The sequence below is a fragment of the Pristiophorus japonicus genome, chromosome 2 (genome assembly GCF_044704955.1).
Source record: "Pristiophorus japonicus isolate sPriJap1 chromosome 2, sPriJap1.hap1, whole genome shotgun sequence".
Lineage (NCBI taxonomy): Eukaryota > Metazoa > Chordata > Chondrichthyes > Pristiophoridae > Pristiophorus > Pristiophorus japonicus.
Window position 1 is genome coordinate 211465440 of NC_091978.1, and position 15650 is coordinate 211481089.

Sequence of the window (15650 nt, forward strand, 5' to 3'; positions counted from 1 at the left end):
ATTTATGGTCCAATATATAATGGATAGATTGACAGTATTACTGGCCTTTTACAGAGTCGGTCACAACTTCCTGTTTTCAGACATTTCTCTATCTGTCCAGTCCGGCATTAAACGGAAACAAGAGGGGCAGCTCTAAATTGCATTGTAGAAGAAACAGTCTAATGAGTGGCGTGTACATATATATATATATATATATGGGTGTGTTCTGGGAGTTTTAGTTAGCAGAGTGACGTGCACAAAATGATGCAGTTGTATTCTGAGTGTCTGCTTCATGCTTCATTCAGGCTTCTGAAATGAGGACAGACAACCAAATGGAAATGATTATGGAGACATTATAATTCCAAAAAAGTCAATCATGTTCATATTGACATGAGACATGTAACTTTTTATTTGATAGAAATCTCCACCTGGAATTTTCTCGGGGAACCCCTTGATCATAATTTCAATGGAAACCCTGTTTATACATCTACCCCTGCTGCATTTACAGTGCCCTAGAACATTCCCAGTGTTTTTTTTAATGTTTGAGTGGAATTCATTTAATTAAATTGAAAAGGAAAAAATTCCTGGGCTGTGGAAAATGTAAAGTCCTGTCCCCTCAGTACAGATTCACACGAGGCATGTAGTGAAGTCAAGGTCACTCTGGACCTGCACCTTTATTGCACAGCTCTGGAATGCTGCACTTGCCTGAGACCTGTCCTTATATACCTGTCTCTTGCAAGTGCATCCCTGGTGGTAAGGTATGCTGGTGGTTACAGGTCATATCTTATTACAGTCATGTATAGCATGTTAGGATACAGTTATATATAATAATGTAAGATACATGACATCACCCTTCCCCAAGGTCTTATTGTCTTTATAGGTTCAGTCTCTCAGGTGGTCTACGCTCTCGTGTGGAGCGTCTGAGTTGTGGTTCAGTTGTTTGCCTTGGTGTCTGTTTTTCTTTGGGTGTGGTTGCTGGTATCTCGCCTGGGCTGTCTGTTTCGATTGGTGTGATTGTTATTGACTCGCCTGGGCTGTCTGTTGGGATTGCCCTTTCCTCGGGTTGTTCCCTCTGTCTGTCCACCAGTGTGGTGCGAGTTCCACATTGTCGTCTGTCTCTGGTTCAGCAGTGTTGTTGGTAAATCTGCTTTTGACTTGGTCTACATGCCTCTGGCAGGTTTTGCCATTGTCCATTTGTACTACCAGTAGCCTGTTTCCTTCCTTGCCCGTTACTGTCCCTGCAAGCCATTTGGGACCCCATAGTTTAGTACAAACACTTTGTCCCCTATCTCATTCCATCTCCCCCTCGAATTTCTGTCATGGTACTCAGTCAGCTTACGGCGCTTTGCCTCAACGATTTTGTGCATGTCTGGGAGGATTAATGAGAGCCTTGTTTTTAAAGTCCTTTTCATCAACAGTTGCACGGGGGGGATCTCAGTCAATGAGTGCGGACGAGATCTGTATGCCAGCAGCAGTCGCGACGGGCAACTCTGCAGCGTGGGACCTTGGATTTTAAGCATGCCTTGTTTAATGATCTGCACTGCTCTCTCCACCTGGCCGTTGGAGGCCAGCTTGAACGGTGCCGTCTTGACGTGATTTATGCCGTGGTCAATTATAAAGTCTTGGAATTCTGCGCTGGTGAAGCACGGACCATTGTCACTAACCAATATGTCAGAGATTCCATGCATTGCAAACATGGTTGCGAGGCTCTCCATAGTGGTGGAGGTTGTGCTCGAGTTTAAAATGGTGCATTCGATCCACTTTGAAAATGCATCTACAACTACGAGGAACATTTTGCCCATGAATGGGCCCGCATAGTCTACATGCACCAGCGACCACGGTTTGGTAGGCCAGGGCCAGGGGCTCAGTGGAGCCTCCCTGGGGCATTGCTGAGTTGGGCACAAATGGTGCACCTTCGGACGCAGAGCTCCAAGTCCGTGTCAATACCAGGCCACCTGACGTGGGATCGGGCTATGGCCTTCATGAGAACGATCCCCGGGTACTCGCGGTGGAGCTCCCGGACAAATGTCTCTCTGCCTCGCAGAGGCATGACTAGGCTGCCCCACATCAGGCAGTCTGCTTGTAGTGATAGCTCATGCATGCGCCTGTGAAAGGGTTTTAATTCCTCTCGGCAGGCATCGCGAGCCTCTGCCCAGTCACCGGTTAGGACACATCTTTTTACTAAGGATAACGTGGGGTCGCTGGCCGTCCAGGCTCTGATTTGGCGAGCCGTCGTGGGCGAACCTGTGGACTCAAAGGCAATGATTGCCATGTATATCTCACAGTCCTGTTCGTCAGACCCTTCCGTGGTTGCCAGGGGTAGCCTGCTGAGCGCGTCGGCACAGTTGTCTGTGCCTTATTGTGTAGTCGTAGGACGCCAGCATGAGTGCCCATGGTTGAATTCGCGCCGAGGCATTGGCGTTTATTGCCTTGCTCTCGGATAGGAGGGATGTGAGGGGCTTGTGGTCGGTTTCTAACGCGAACTTGGCCCCGAAAAGGTATTGGTGCATCTTTTTGACACCGTACACGCACGCGAGCGCCTCCTTCTCTACCATTCCGTACCCGCGCTCCGCCCGCGAAAGTGACCTGGAGGCATAAGCTATGGGTTGTAATTTGCCTGCACTATTGACATGTTGCAAAACGCACCCGACCCCATACGCTGACGCATCGCATGTGAGAACTAGCTTTTTACCTGGTTCAAAGAAAGTCAAAACACTGTTGGAACACAGAAGGTTGCGTGCCTTATTGAAGGCGCGTTCCTGGGTGTCTCCCCAAAACCAATCGCACCCCTTCCTGAGTAGCACGTGGAGAGGCTCCAGCAGCGTGCTTAAGTTCTGCATAAAGTTCCCAAAGTAATTGAGTAGCCCGAGAAAGGCGTGCAGTTTTGAGACATTCCGGGGCCTGGGTGCCAGGCGAATTGCTTCTGTTTTGGACTCTGTTGGGCTGATACCATCAGCGGCAATCCTTCTGCCCAAAAATTCAATCTCGGGTGCGAGAAACAGGCACTTAGATTTCTTGACTCGTCGGCCTACCCGATCCAACCGCTTTAGTACTTCCTCCAAATTACGGAGATGGGAGTCGGTGTCCCTGCCCGTGATAAGTATGTTGTCTTGAAATACAACCGTCCCCGGGATGGACTTGAGCAGACTCTCCATGTTATGCTGGAATATGGCAGCTGCTGACCTGATGCCGAATGGGCATCGATTGTACATGAAAATGCCTCGATGTGTGTTGATGGTGGTGAGTAGCTTGGATTCCTTGGTCAATTCTTGCGTCATATACGCAGATGTGAGGTCTAATTTTGAGAAAAGTTTACCTCCAGCCAATGTGGCAAATAAATCCTCCGTGCTGGGCAGCGGGTATTGGTCCTGTAGGGAGACTCTGTTTATGGTAGATTTGTAGTCCCCACAGATTCATACGGATCCATCAGGCTTCATGACTGGGACGATGGGACTTGCCCAGTCGCTAAATCCCACAGATGATATAATGCCTTCCCGCAGAAGCCTGCCTAGTTCGTGTTCAATCTTTTCCCTCATCACATCGGGTACAGCTCTGGCCTTGTGATGGACCGGTCTAGCATCCTGTGTGATGTAGATTTTGGACTTTGGCCCCTTTGAAAGTGCCCACACCTGGCTGAAAGAGATGTTCAAATCGCTTTATAACTGTTGAGCAGGAGGTCCGTTCCTCTAATGACATGGCATGGACATCATCCCATTTCCAGTTTAGTTTTGTCAGCCAGCTTCTCCCCAGCAGTGCTGGGGGGTCTCTGGGGACAATCCACAGGGGAAGTTGGTTCACTGTCCCTTTGTGTGTGACAGAGAGCATGGCGCTGCTGAGGACTGGTACGATTTCTTTGGTATAGGTCCTTAGTTTGGTGTTGACCCTTGAGTTTTGGTCTGTCTCTTTTATGCGGCCACAGTTGTTCAAATTGTTGAGCGCCCATGAGAGATTGACTCGCTCCCGTATCCAGCTCCATTTTGACAGATATCCCGTTGAGTAGGACCCTCATCATTATAAGAGGCGTCCTGTTGTAGGAGCAGTGGCCATTGATCGTGTTGACCCGCTGTACATCGGTATCCCGGGTACTGTCCCCACCATCTTCTGGTCCACTTTCCGACCTATCCGATTCGTATACCAGCCGAGCTGCCGTTTTTTTGCACATGCAGGCCAAATGCCCTGTATATTCACAATTTCTGCAAACAGCCTGCTGAAATCGACATCCCCTTGACGAGTGCCCACCACCACACCTCGAGCACAGACCTGTTCCATTGTTCAAAGTGTTCCCAAAGAATGAGCTGCGTCTGGCTGATCTCTCTTGAGCTTCTCTCAGTTTGTAGTTGATTGCTCGCATTGTGGGTTGATGAGGTGTGAACGGCCGTTCCTGTGGCCCTTGATGGCTTCTGCCTGCTGTCGAGAGCCTGTTCTCCCGGTTTTGTCTGTGTGTGGAAGTAGCAGCTTGTTTAGTACTGTGAACTTCTTGTTCCGATATTTCGTTAGTTGTCGTACCTGCATTGTAAATCAACCTCGTTTCTTCTTCCCCTACCAAGAATGTCTGTGCAACCAGTGCTGTTGCCTCTAAGGTCAGGTTCTTGGTCTCTATGAGCTTTCGGAATATGCCTGCGTGGCCTATTCCTTCAATGAAAAAGTCTCTCAGCATTTCTCTCCTCAGTTCATCGGAGAACTCACATAAACTAGCCAACCTCCAAAGTTCCGCCACGAAGTCGGGTATGCTCTGAAACACAGCGTCTGTATTGTAGAACCTGTGTCTGGTCATGTGTAGGCTGCTCGCTGGCTTCAGGTGGTCTCTTACCAGTGTGCTCAATTCTTCAAACGACTTACTTGCTGGTTTCTCGGGTGCCAATAGATCCTTCATTAAAGCGTATGTTTTTGAGCCACAGCTGGTCAAGAGATGGGCTCTTCTGTTGTCTGCCTTATCATCGCCTAACCAGTCTTTGGTTACAAAGCTTTGCTGGAGCCTTTCTATAAAGTCCTCCCAATTGTCTCCCGCATTGTACTTTTCATCTGATTCGTTGTTCGCCATTCTGTGGATTCTGTAATCCCGTAACTCGTCGCCACTGTAACGTCCTGTCCCCTCAGTATGGATTCACACGAGGCATGTAGTGAAGTCAAGGTCACTCTGGACCTGCACCTTTATTTCACAGCTCTGGAATGCTGCACTTGCCTGAGACCTCTCCTTATATACCTCTCTCTTGCAAGTGCATCCCTGGTGGTAAGGTATGCTGGTGGTTACAGGTCATATCTTATTACAGTCATGTATAGCATGTTAGGATACAGTTATATATAATAATGTAAGATACATGACAGAAAAGAGTAGGGGAATGTGACTAATTGGACACTCTTCAAAGAGCCTGCAGAGGCATGATGGGCCCAATGGCATCTTTCTGTTCTGTATGAATCTATGATATTCTAATCAGACTGATATACCGATCAATTTATGTTAGCTAAAGCCATTTATATTCAACATTTTGTTTTAATCAGTTGTTCTGATAGTTTGTGCAGTGAAGAAGGAAGAACCCTTCCTTCAGGAAAAAGGGAAGAATACCTAAAAGTTAAACTTCATGCATCAGGAATACCTGCTCTCGGTGCAGCTCTCCGGGACTTTAAACAGCTGATCCGCATGAGAGAAGTCAATTAGTTTTCTTTGGAATGTAACTTTTGGGTATTCTTTCTTCATTCACTAACATTCCTTAAGTGAACTTTAAGTGAGGATCATCTTTTTCATTGGAAAGTATTGAGGAGGGTGAAACGTTCATTTGCTCCCAAATATATTTTGTTGGATATTTAAAAATGAAGCTTATTCTCTGAGTCACAAAGTATAGTGATTTTTTTAATGTATAAAAAAGATGCTGTAGCAATTATGCTATCCAAGCACTTAAATTGGTGTTACTGTACTTGCACCTTGGTGCATTTTTCAGTCATTCTAAGTTCTGAGTACAGTTTTCTTAGAATTATATACTGCTGTGTTGATTTTTTTTGGGTGATCTTTTTTTAAAAAAAATCAAAATTTCTAACTGAGATAGCTTCTTTAAATTATTGTGCACGCGTTGTATATAGATGTTAGTTCACTGCAACAATAGCCCTTTTTAAGGTACAAGTAAAATTATTTGGATAGAACACGTGTACAATAAAGTAGTCATGTAAAATTAAACTGCGAGAAACAGCTATGACATTTAGTTTAACAAACAGTGTGCCTTTGCATTTTAATTTCAATGGCATTAAAATCAGTGACTTATTGAATTCAATTCAATTCCCACATTTTAACTGAATCATATCAAATTATAGCGTACAAGTGTAAAAGGAAAATTTGGCCCTGGAAGCGGTAACTTCCCCAGATCAATGAAGGTGATTAGGTTCACTGGTGCCTTCTGATGAGGTTCAAGTTCCAAGATTTGACCACTGATCTAGATATGGACTAAGAATAATTAATAGCAATGACTATGACTCTTGTACGCGACTGCCAAATTGGTTACACAGCTGCATAAATTGCACTCCGGGATTGCAGGTTATAGAATGATTTGTGAATGCACAATTTGTGCACTGGATTTTATGGTAATTTGAACAAACAATTAAGCCACTTTGAAAAATTATAATTGGTACAGAGGATTAATTCACTCATCTGGGAATGATAAATATAGACAAATGCCTATGTCTTTGATGTAACACAGATATAGCTAACATAATGAATATGCCCAAGTAAAGCTGAATGTTAATAAAAAATAAGTTGAAGAATTCTGGGGGGAGGTAGAGGAGAGAGAAACCCAAAATGGCGATCAAGTTGCTTATCTACAAGGTTGTTGACGTATCCAAATTTAGGTACACTGAACAAAGATAGTGAGGTAATGTGAGATAGAATATTCATGATGTTTGTCTGAGAATTGGCATTTTTTTCATGCTGATTAAAGTTGACATTTCTGTGAAATCTGCGACGTACTTTCTAGTTTGTTGACTGAGATTATCTGCTTACTCTTTTTGAATGAAGTCTTGCAACCTAGAAAGATTTTAAAGCAAGACAGGACAGGCTATTGTTACTTGGAATGAGATTTATGGTCAGTAAGCGTGACTTAAGTCACCTGGATTCAGAGGTCACAATTATCCATTTTAGGAAAGGGGTGATGACACTTTTCTCCTGTGTAAGTGGTTTGCCTTGGTGGTTTTGAATCACCCCAGCCTACGGTTCTCGACACGAAAATTATTTGGGGGAACAGAAAATTGAAGCAGAGACAGATCTTTCGGTCTCAACCGTACAATACTTTATTTGGTTACACATGCACACGCGCAAAGGCACATATGCCCATGCAGCATCTCCCCACTAAACCCCTAAGGCTTGGTTTGGGGCACACGACACCCCCTCACTCTTGATTCGGTGGTCTTAACGGTGCGTAGGCTTGGATAATGCTCACCCAGATTATCCGTTGGCTTACTCGCTGCTTTTTCCTTGGGGGGGGGGGGGGGGGCGGAGGGAAAGCTTTCCCTTCCGATGCTGTGCCGCCGTTGCAGCATTCAGGTCCTGGTCTCGAGGGTCCTTCCGAAGGTAGAGTAGCAAGGCTCTTGGTCCCTCATTGGTGGATTTCCTCTCCGTCAGGGACGGAGTGCACAGTTCTTGAAGCAAAGAGAGAGAAATGGCAGCAAACTGCCTTCTCTTATACGTTACATTCTATGCTTCTTCCTGCTAACAGAGTATTTCCTTTGTCTGGGGTGATTGTCTGAATGGCCCATCATCCCAGACCTTGCGTTCGTGTATTCTGTTGATGGCTCCTGATGGCTTCTACTTCCACTTGGTCTGGGACTTAATGTCAGTTCTTTGTTTGGTTTCCTGCCTTTCGGGGCTATCTCATCCAGGTAATGACATAAATGGCCATTGATGGGTTTCTGCTTCACACCCGATCTTAGGCTAAGTGGTTTCCCATGACTGAACAATCCTGCCAATCACCTGGGATGAGTTTTCTCTCCTGGCCATTGCACAGAGACCTCTGTTTGCTTCAGACATTAACACAAACAGGCTGCTGTCTTCTTTTCAGCAAACAATGAAACACAATATGTCCAGAACTCCCAATCTTTGAGAAACAGTAGTGTCCAGCATGTTCTTTAATAAAAACCTTCTGACGTAAGCACTTTAATATCTTCCTGGGGCCTGTGCCGATGCTTTCACCTGTGTGAAGCAGCTGCATCATGGAGTTCCCTATTCACTAGCTGTAGATTGTTTTCTTTAATGACAAGAACTCTTGCTGTGCCATTGGCTTGGTCTGTTAGTCGCCCTTTTCTCCTCCCCACCCTTGGCTACCTCATCCTTCCCCCTTCTCTCCTCACTTTTTCCCACTCTCTCGCCCCACACCATCCACTCTGCTCTCTCCTCTCCCTCCTCACCCCCAGGCTATGATATAAATATTGGTCCTTGGCAGGAAGCTCATTCCGCGACCTTTGCTCCAGGACAGGAAGAGTATTGGCCATCACTAACTTGTGTCTCTGCCCCTGGTGATCACTTCAAAATAGTGTTGACAATACTGGAAAAATAGTTTTACTTCTCGCCTCCCAATAAAAAAAGATTGGTTATAAAACATTGCGAAAAGTTGAGTGCTTGTATTTAACCAACTTCAATTACCAGCCATCCTCTTGGCTGTGGAAAAACTATTTTTCTTAAAGGTTTAAATTTGCTTTATTCTATGATATATTCTTGTGATAAGGCCAGTATCGCCCTCTAAAGCCTTAGTTTCATGGGGCTTTGAGAATTTGAGTACTTAACTGAAAACAATTAAGTGCTGTATTTGTTGATCTGTCTTGAGTATCCCTAACACCTTGTGTTGTCCCATATGCGCAGTAGTAGCTATTGTGCATATCTTTAAAGAAGTCAGGTACCAGTAACTACAGATCAGCATCTTGACTGACCGTACCGACAAAGCTCATTAAAACTTGGTGAATGAAATCTGTTGCAACATGTTGATTACAATCTGCTGTTTGTTCTCACTAGACCCTCGGTCCCCTAGTATTTCCGGAAGGTTATTTGTGTCTTCTTTCGTGAAGACAGAACCAAAGTATTTGTTCAACTGGTCTCCCATTTCTTTATTCCCCATTATAAATTCACGTAAATCTGACCTCAAGGGACCTACGTTTGTCTTCACTAATCTTGTTTTCCTCACGTATTCAACATTTAAATGTTTGCCATTGTCAACAGGGGTATTCAACATTCAGGAAGGATAGACAGAAAGTAAAAGGAGGTGGGATAGCGTTGCTGGTTAAAGAGGAAATTAACGCAATAGTAAGGAAGGACATTAGCTTGGATGATGTGGAATCTCTATGGGTAGAATTGCAGAATACCAAAGGGCAGAAAATGATAGTGGGAGTTGTGTACAGACCACCAAAACAGTATTAGTGAGGTTGGGGACCGCATCAAACAAGAAATTAGGGATGCGTGCAATAAAGGTATAGCAGTTATCATGGGCGACTTTAATCTACATATAAATTGGGCTAACCAAATTGGTAGCAATATGGTGAAGGAGGATTTCCTGGAGTGTATAAAATAAAATAACATTTTGACGGGACTGGACAGGTTAGATGCAGGAAGAATGTTCCCGATGTTGGGGAAGTCCAGAACCAGAGGACACAGTCTAAGGATAAGTGGTAAGCCATTTAGGACCAAGATGAGGAGAAACCTCTTCACTCAGAGAATTGTTAACCTGTGGAATTCTCTGCCGCAGAAAGTTGTTGAGGCCAGTTCGTTGGATATATTCAAGAGGGAGTTAGATATGGCCTTAACAGCTAAAGGGATCAAGGGGTATGGAGAGAAAGCAGGAAAGGGGTACTGAGGTGAATGATCAGCCATGATCTTATTGAACGGTGGTGCAGGCTCGAAGGGTCGAATGGCCTACTCCTGCACCTATTTTCTATGTTTCTATGTTAATCTATTGCTCTGTAGTCAAATTTGGCAAACTTGTAAGGCTTTCAGTTTCACAGTTAAGAATTTTTTCATCAAAAGTTTATTGGAATTATTGTGGTTTATTTTGTAGTGATGTTTAAGTTTTTATTTTGCTCCTTCCCCCCCCCCCCCCTTCTTTTTAGTGCCATCTTGACTAGTATTTTACTCCGGATGCCCCTGGTTGAACTTTTCCTGCTCACGCTCATCATTCTAGTCATTGGTCGCCAACTGTCAACCACGAGGCTCTATGGCGCGTCCTCCTCAGTTTTGGATGCCCCCAAAAGTACATCATCCTCCGCCTGCTCCACGACAACATGCAGGCCATGATCCTTGCCTACGGATCCATCACAGACCCAATCCACGTCCGGACTGGGGTCAAGCAGGGCTGCGTCATTGCCCCAACCCTCTTCTCACTCTTCCTCGCTGCCATGCTCCACCTCACAGTTGACGAGCTCCCCGCTGGAGTGGAACTAAACTACAGAACCAGTGGGAAGCTGTTCAACCTTCGCCGTCTCCAGGCCAGGTCCAAGACCACATCAACCTCTGTGTCGAGCTACAGTACGCGGACGACACCTGGATCTGTGCACACACACAGGCTGAACTCCAGGACTAGTTGACGTATTTACTGAGGCGTATGAAAGCATGGGCCTTCCGCTAAACATCAGTAAGACAAAGGTCCTCCAGCCTGTCCTCGCTGCACAGCACTGCCCCTCAAACATCAAGATCCATGGAGTGGCCCTGGACAATGTGGACCACTTTCCTTATCTCGGGAGCCTCCTATCAACAAGAGCAAACATTGACGACGAGATCCAACGCCGCCTCCAGTGGCTCCAGTGCAGCCTTCGGCCGCCTGAGGAAAAGAGTGTTTGAAGACCAGGCCCTCAAAACTGTCACTAAGCTCATGGTCTACAGGGCCGTAGTAATACACACCCTCCTGTATGGCTCAGAGACGTGGACCATGTACAGTAGACACCAAGTCGCTGGAGAAATACCACCAACTATGTCTCCGTAAGATCCTATAAATCCCCTGGGAGGACAGATGTGCCAACGTTCGTGTCCTCGTCCAGGCCAACATCTCCAGCATTGAAGCACTGACCACACTTGATCAGCTCCGCTGAGCAGGCCGCATAGTTCGCATGCCAGACACGAGACTCCCAAAGCAAGCACTCTACTTGGAACTCGTCCACAGCAAAAGAGCTAAAGGTGGGCAGCGGAAACATTACAAGGACAGCCTAAAAGCCTCCGTGATAAAATGTGACATCCCCACTGACACCTGGGAGTCCTTGGCCAAAGATCACCCTAAGTGGAGGAAACTCATCTGGGAGGACGCTGAGCTCCTCGAATCTCGTCGCCGAGAGCATGCAGAAATCCAGCGCAGACAGCGGAAGGAGTGTGCAGCAAACCAGACTCCCCGCCCACCTTTTCCTTCAACCACTCTCTGTCCCACCTGTGACAGAGACTGTGATTCTCGTATTGGACTGTTCAGCCACTTAAGAACTCATGCTAAGAGTGGAAGCAAGTCTTCCTCGATTCCAAGGGACTGCCTATGATGATGATGAGTCATTGGTCACTGTCCACTCTTGTAATGTCACATTCGGCAGAGTAATGTGATTCTCATCTGAAATACAAGTGGTTATTGAACTACTGCAGCCAGATATATTAGTGAATGTAACTTGCTGTTCTGTTATAATTCTGGGGTTGGTGCTACGCTAAGATTTTCCACATACTGGTCCAAATGTGTGATTCCCAAAATAGTGACGCAAATTATGGCTTGTCCAAGAGGGGATTCTTGCACTGATCACTGATTTTCACAAATTGTGTACTATGTTGCCTTGTGCTATCCAATAGCTCTTTCGATCAAAGAGATAAAAGGAGCAGCAGTAGTCTTTCACTCCCAAGTGCTTACTGTCTGCAAACATCTATGTTGCTGGCATGATGGCCAGTATAACTGAATGCTTTAATCTGTGGTTTTGCACACAATATCTGTTACTATTTTCCTGCATAGCACAGGGGTATTAGTTTGAAATGAATGCAACATCGATCTACATAACATTTTCAACAAGAAAACAATAAGATCCTTATGTAAACTTTTTTCTTCTCTGTTCCAGAGTTGATCATTGAGATAATAAACCAGAATTATGGACAAGTACTGCACCAATATCAAGAGGTAATAGTTGGCTAGACAGACAATATCTGACTGTTCGAATAAGGCTAATTGGTATAATTTCCTTAAAAAGAAATACATTTTTAGATTGGATTTAGTATTTGTAGTAAGATAGCAGCTATGGAAATTTACTTGTTTTGTGATGGCACCAGTTAATAATGGTGTCTGCTGATCATTTTACATAGTCTAGTGATTGTGTTTAATGAAACAATAAATGGCTGTTTTGAGCTGAATTTTTTTATCGGTGTGATTATTTTGTTGTACCATCATTTCACTCATTTATAGCATGATGTTTGACTATTTTCTCATTTGTTGTTTTTGCTCCGCATGCATCATTACATCTGTTTACATGCATCTGCTTTGGCTCCACAGCCAGAAAATGTTTATCTGACTCTACAGGTACATTTATACCTTCTGAAGTTCTTGATAAGGTGACCCCTCCCTTTTTGACATGATGTTTACGATCAAAGCACTGTGATGAAAAGCTGTTTGTAAATGTAAATGGCCTAGTTATTCTACTTTAAGTTGATTCAAAGTTATTGATCATTTTGATTGTATAGACTAGCAGAAATAAACCTCATTTATGCCAGCCACTGTTGTGGACCATGTACTGTGCAAGTGGGCAGGCAAGTAACCAGTTTTGAGGCCTCTGAAAATATTATGAATTGGGTAGAAAATGTGCAAGCAGATGCCTCCAAAGTAAGTTAATTTATTTTTAACGATAACCCTGTTTGCCAAGGAAGAGGAATATGGTCAAAGTATCTTGCCCCTGTTCAATACTTTCCCAAAAGGCCTTGCCCAAGTTTGGGAATTTGTTGTGTGGGGGCAAGTGTGCTCATGTTCATTTTTTTTGGCTTAAAGTACAACTGGACACCAAGTTCTCCAAACCAGAACAGTCTTGTTTTTGTTAAGTTGTGTTTTATTTTTTGAGAGAGATTCGGAAATGATGTGCAGCTACTGGAATAGTAACCAAGCCAATGCTGCTCGAAGTATTTGGAAGGGGTACAGCGCAGATTCACCAGAATGATACCTTGGCTTGAAGGGTAAAATTATCAGAACAGGTTGCATAAACTTGGCTTGTATTCCCTTGAGTTTAAAAGGTTGAGGGGTGATCTGATAAAACTGTTTAAAATGATAAAGCAATTTGATATAGATACTGTGAAATTATTTCCTCTGGTAGGGGATTTAAGAACAAGAGAGCGCAATAGAGCAAAATCAGGCAGCACTTTTTGATACACATGGAGTGGAAATCTGGAACCCGCTTCCCCAAAAGGCTGTGGGTGCCGGGTAAATTGAAATTTTCAGTCGATAAATTTTTCTTGGGTAAGGGTATCAAACAATATGGAACAAAGGTGGGCAAATGGAGTTGAGGTCCTGCTCAGCTATGATCTAATAGAATGGTGGAACAGGCTCAAACGGCTGAATGGACCAGCTCCTGTTCCTATTTTTCTATTCTATAATGTTGAATAACTGCTTTTCTCATTTCTTTAAGCGATGGTTGTCAGTGTAATATTGACACAAGGAATTTGACATATTGAGTGAACGTAACTGTAGTGCTATCTGCAGTTATTACATGTACAATATTTAATGTATGATCTAACTCCCAACTAATGCCAAACAATTTCAACTTTTCTTAAAAGTATATTATGGTTTTTGGGGAAATTTGTCAATTATGATCCAAATCTGTTAAATATTTTCCTTTTGATACAGATAATATACTATGAGATTGGTTTCATCATCTGTGCGACTCTGGGAGTTGTGTTTATTCTACTCGTGCCTCTTTTGGGCCTGTGTTTCTGCATGTGTCGTTGCTGTGACAACTGTGGAGGGGAGATGCATCAGCGACAGAAGAAAAATGCAGATTGTAGAAGAAGCTGCTTTGCAACAACCCTACTTATTGTTACCGTACTTATAACGTAAGTTCTAACAGAAGCACATTTATATGCGAATGTTGACGCTTGCATTGGTAACAGTTGATTGTTTTGGAAGGAAACCCACATTAAAATAACTAATATTGCCTAGTGCTGATGTTGCTATTTTTTTTCCACACATGCTTTTCTAAACAAGTTTTTATTAGCTTTGTGCTGAAACGCTTCACATTTCAGGTACCCAATATCAGCATCAAGCACGAACAGATAAACAAGATGCTGAGTAAAGCTCCGTGTTCTGCCCCAGAGGAGCACTCTACTGCAGTGTGACAGTTTTTCTATTTTCTGCCTCAGTCATCCTAAGGCTTCTCTGAGTAACATTGCTAATTAGTGCCAAATTAAGTAGGGTGTTGTGCTGTAGGCCAGTGCCACTAGAAACTAGATTGAGAATTCTCATCAGTTTGGCCGGAATTTGAACATCGGTGAAAGGCCACTTGAGCCACCCAGTTTTCTACCACTTGTAGGGCTCAATTTTCCCCAGTATTTGCTCTTTTTTTTATTGGAGCAGGCTGCTTTTTCTGGCCTAACCTAAAAATCCCTAGTTTTCCCAATCAATTTGCACCAGCGTAACTTAGGTAAGTTTTTTTTGCTCCAAAGGGGGCGTTACCAACCACCTATGCCAATTCTGCCCATTTAGGCAACTTTGGCCAGCTAATAGTTACTCCAGTTCAACTTAGGCCAGCCTATGTGGCCACTCGAGAAAACTCTTGTGGACAGTTAAAGAAATCGGCGCAGGTAAGGAAATCAGCGCAGGTAAGTGCAGCAGATGCCCAGACAGCAGCAGCAGGGAAAGTGAGAGAGAGAGGTGGTGGGGGGAAGCCATTGACCGGGAGGGAGGAGACGACTCGGCCTGGGCTAGGGGCAGGAGAATGCATCGGCAAGACCTTTGGCCAGGGCTAGGGGCGGGGGAGCAGAGCAGGAGGCTGAAGACAGAAGGCTACAACATAACTACAAAAAGAACGAGATTGAACAGCCCACCACATAAAGGGAAACCATGGGATTATGCATCAAGCAAAACGTGTGGGGAAAAACATATGCAGCTTAACAAGAGACCCCTCAAAAGGTCGGGATTCCAGTTCAAACGAGACATCGGGGCCCAGTTGGAAAAAAAAGGAACTCTGAAACTATGTAACACTTCACAAACTAAACCAACACGTATTATATAAACCAACCAAGCCTTAGCAATGTTAAATAAATCAATGCGGAGTGCATTTGCAAATAAAAACTACTAACGAGACATTGAAAAATAAAATCCATTCAATAGAAACACTACTTCTCAGAGGGAACAAACTTGCAAAACCATCCTTCGCACAGTTGAAATAATCATTACCTCAATTTTGTAAGAAATAAAAAATCGAAGTCGTATCTTCAGCATCAAACTCCAATTCATCTTTCTGCACTCGGCCCGGGAAGGCAGGCCACTTGGCCTGACCTAGGGACGGTACTCACCGCAGCGGACCAGGAAGGCAGCGCCACTGCGCATGTGCGGCCATTTCAGAGACATCAGGAGCGTCACTTTTTTCCACTGCGCATGTGCAGACCGCAGGCTCCACCCCACAAGGCGATTGACTACGCTGCGCGGCTGCAGAGTAGAGGCCAAACCGGCGAAAGTGGTAAGATTTTTTTTCGAGAGCATCTACTGACGCAA

General features: G+C 44.4%; 1 protein-coding gene across 1 annotated transcript in view; it reads left to right on the forward strand.

The window, feature by feature from the left end:
- The window catches only part of prom1a (prominin 1a), a 207660-nt gene that overhangs the window by 8248 nt on the left and 183762 nt on the right, over window positions 1–15650 (forward strand). The window contains exons 2-4 of the mRNA XM_070861197.1: window positions 7677–7839; window positions 12019–12077; window positions 13785–13990. Coding sequence (XP_070717298.1) covers window positions 7677–7839; window positions 12019–12077; window positions 13785–13990 — 428 coding nt within the window. The remainder of the gene's footprint in view (window positions 1–7676; window positions 7840–12018; window positions 12078–13784; window positions 13991–15650) is intronic.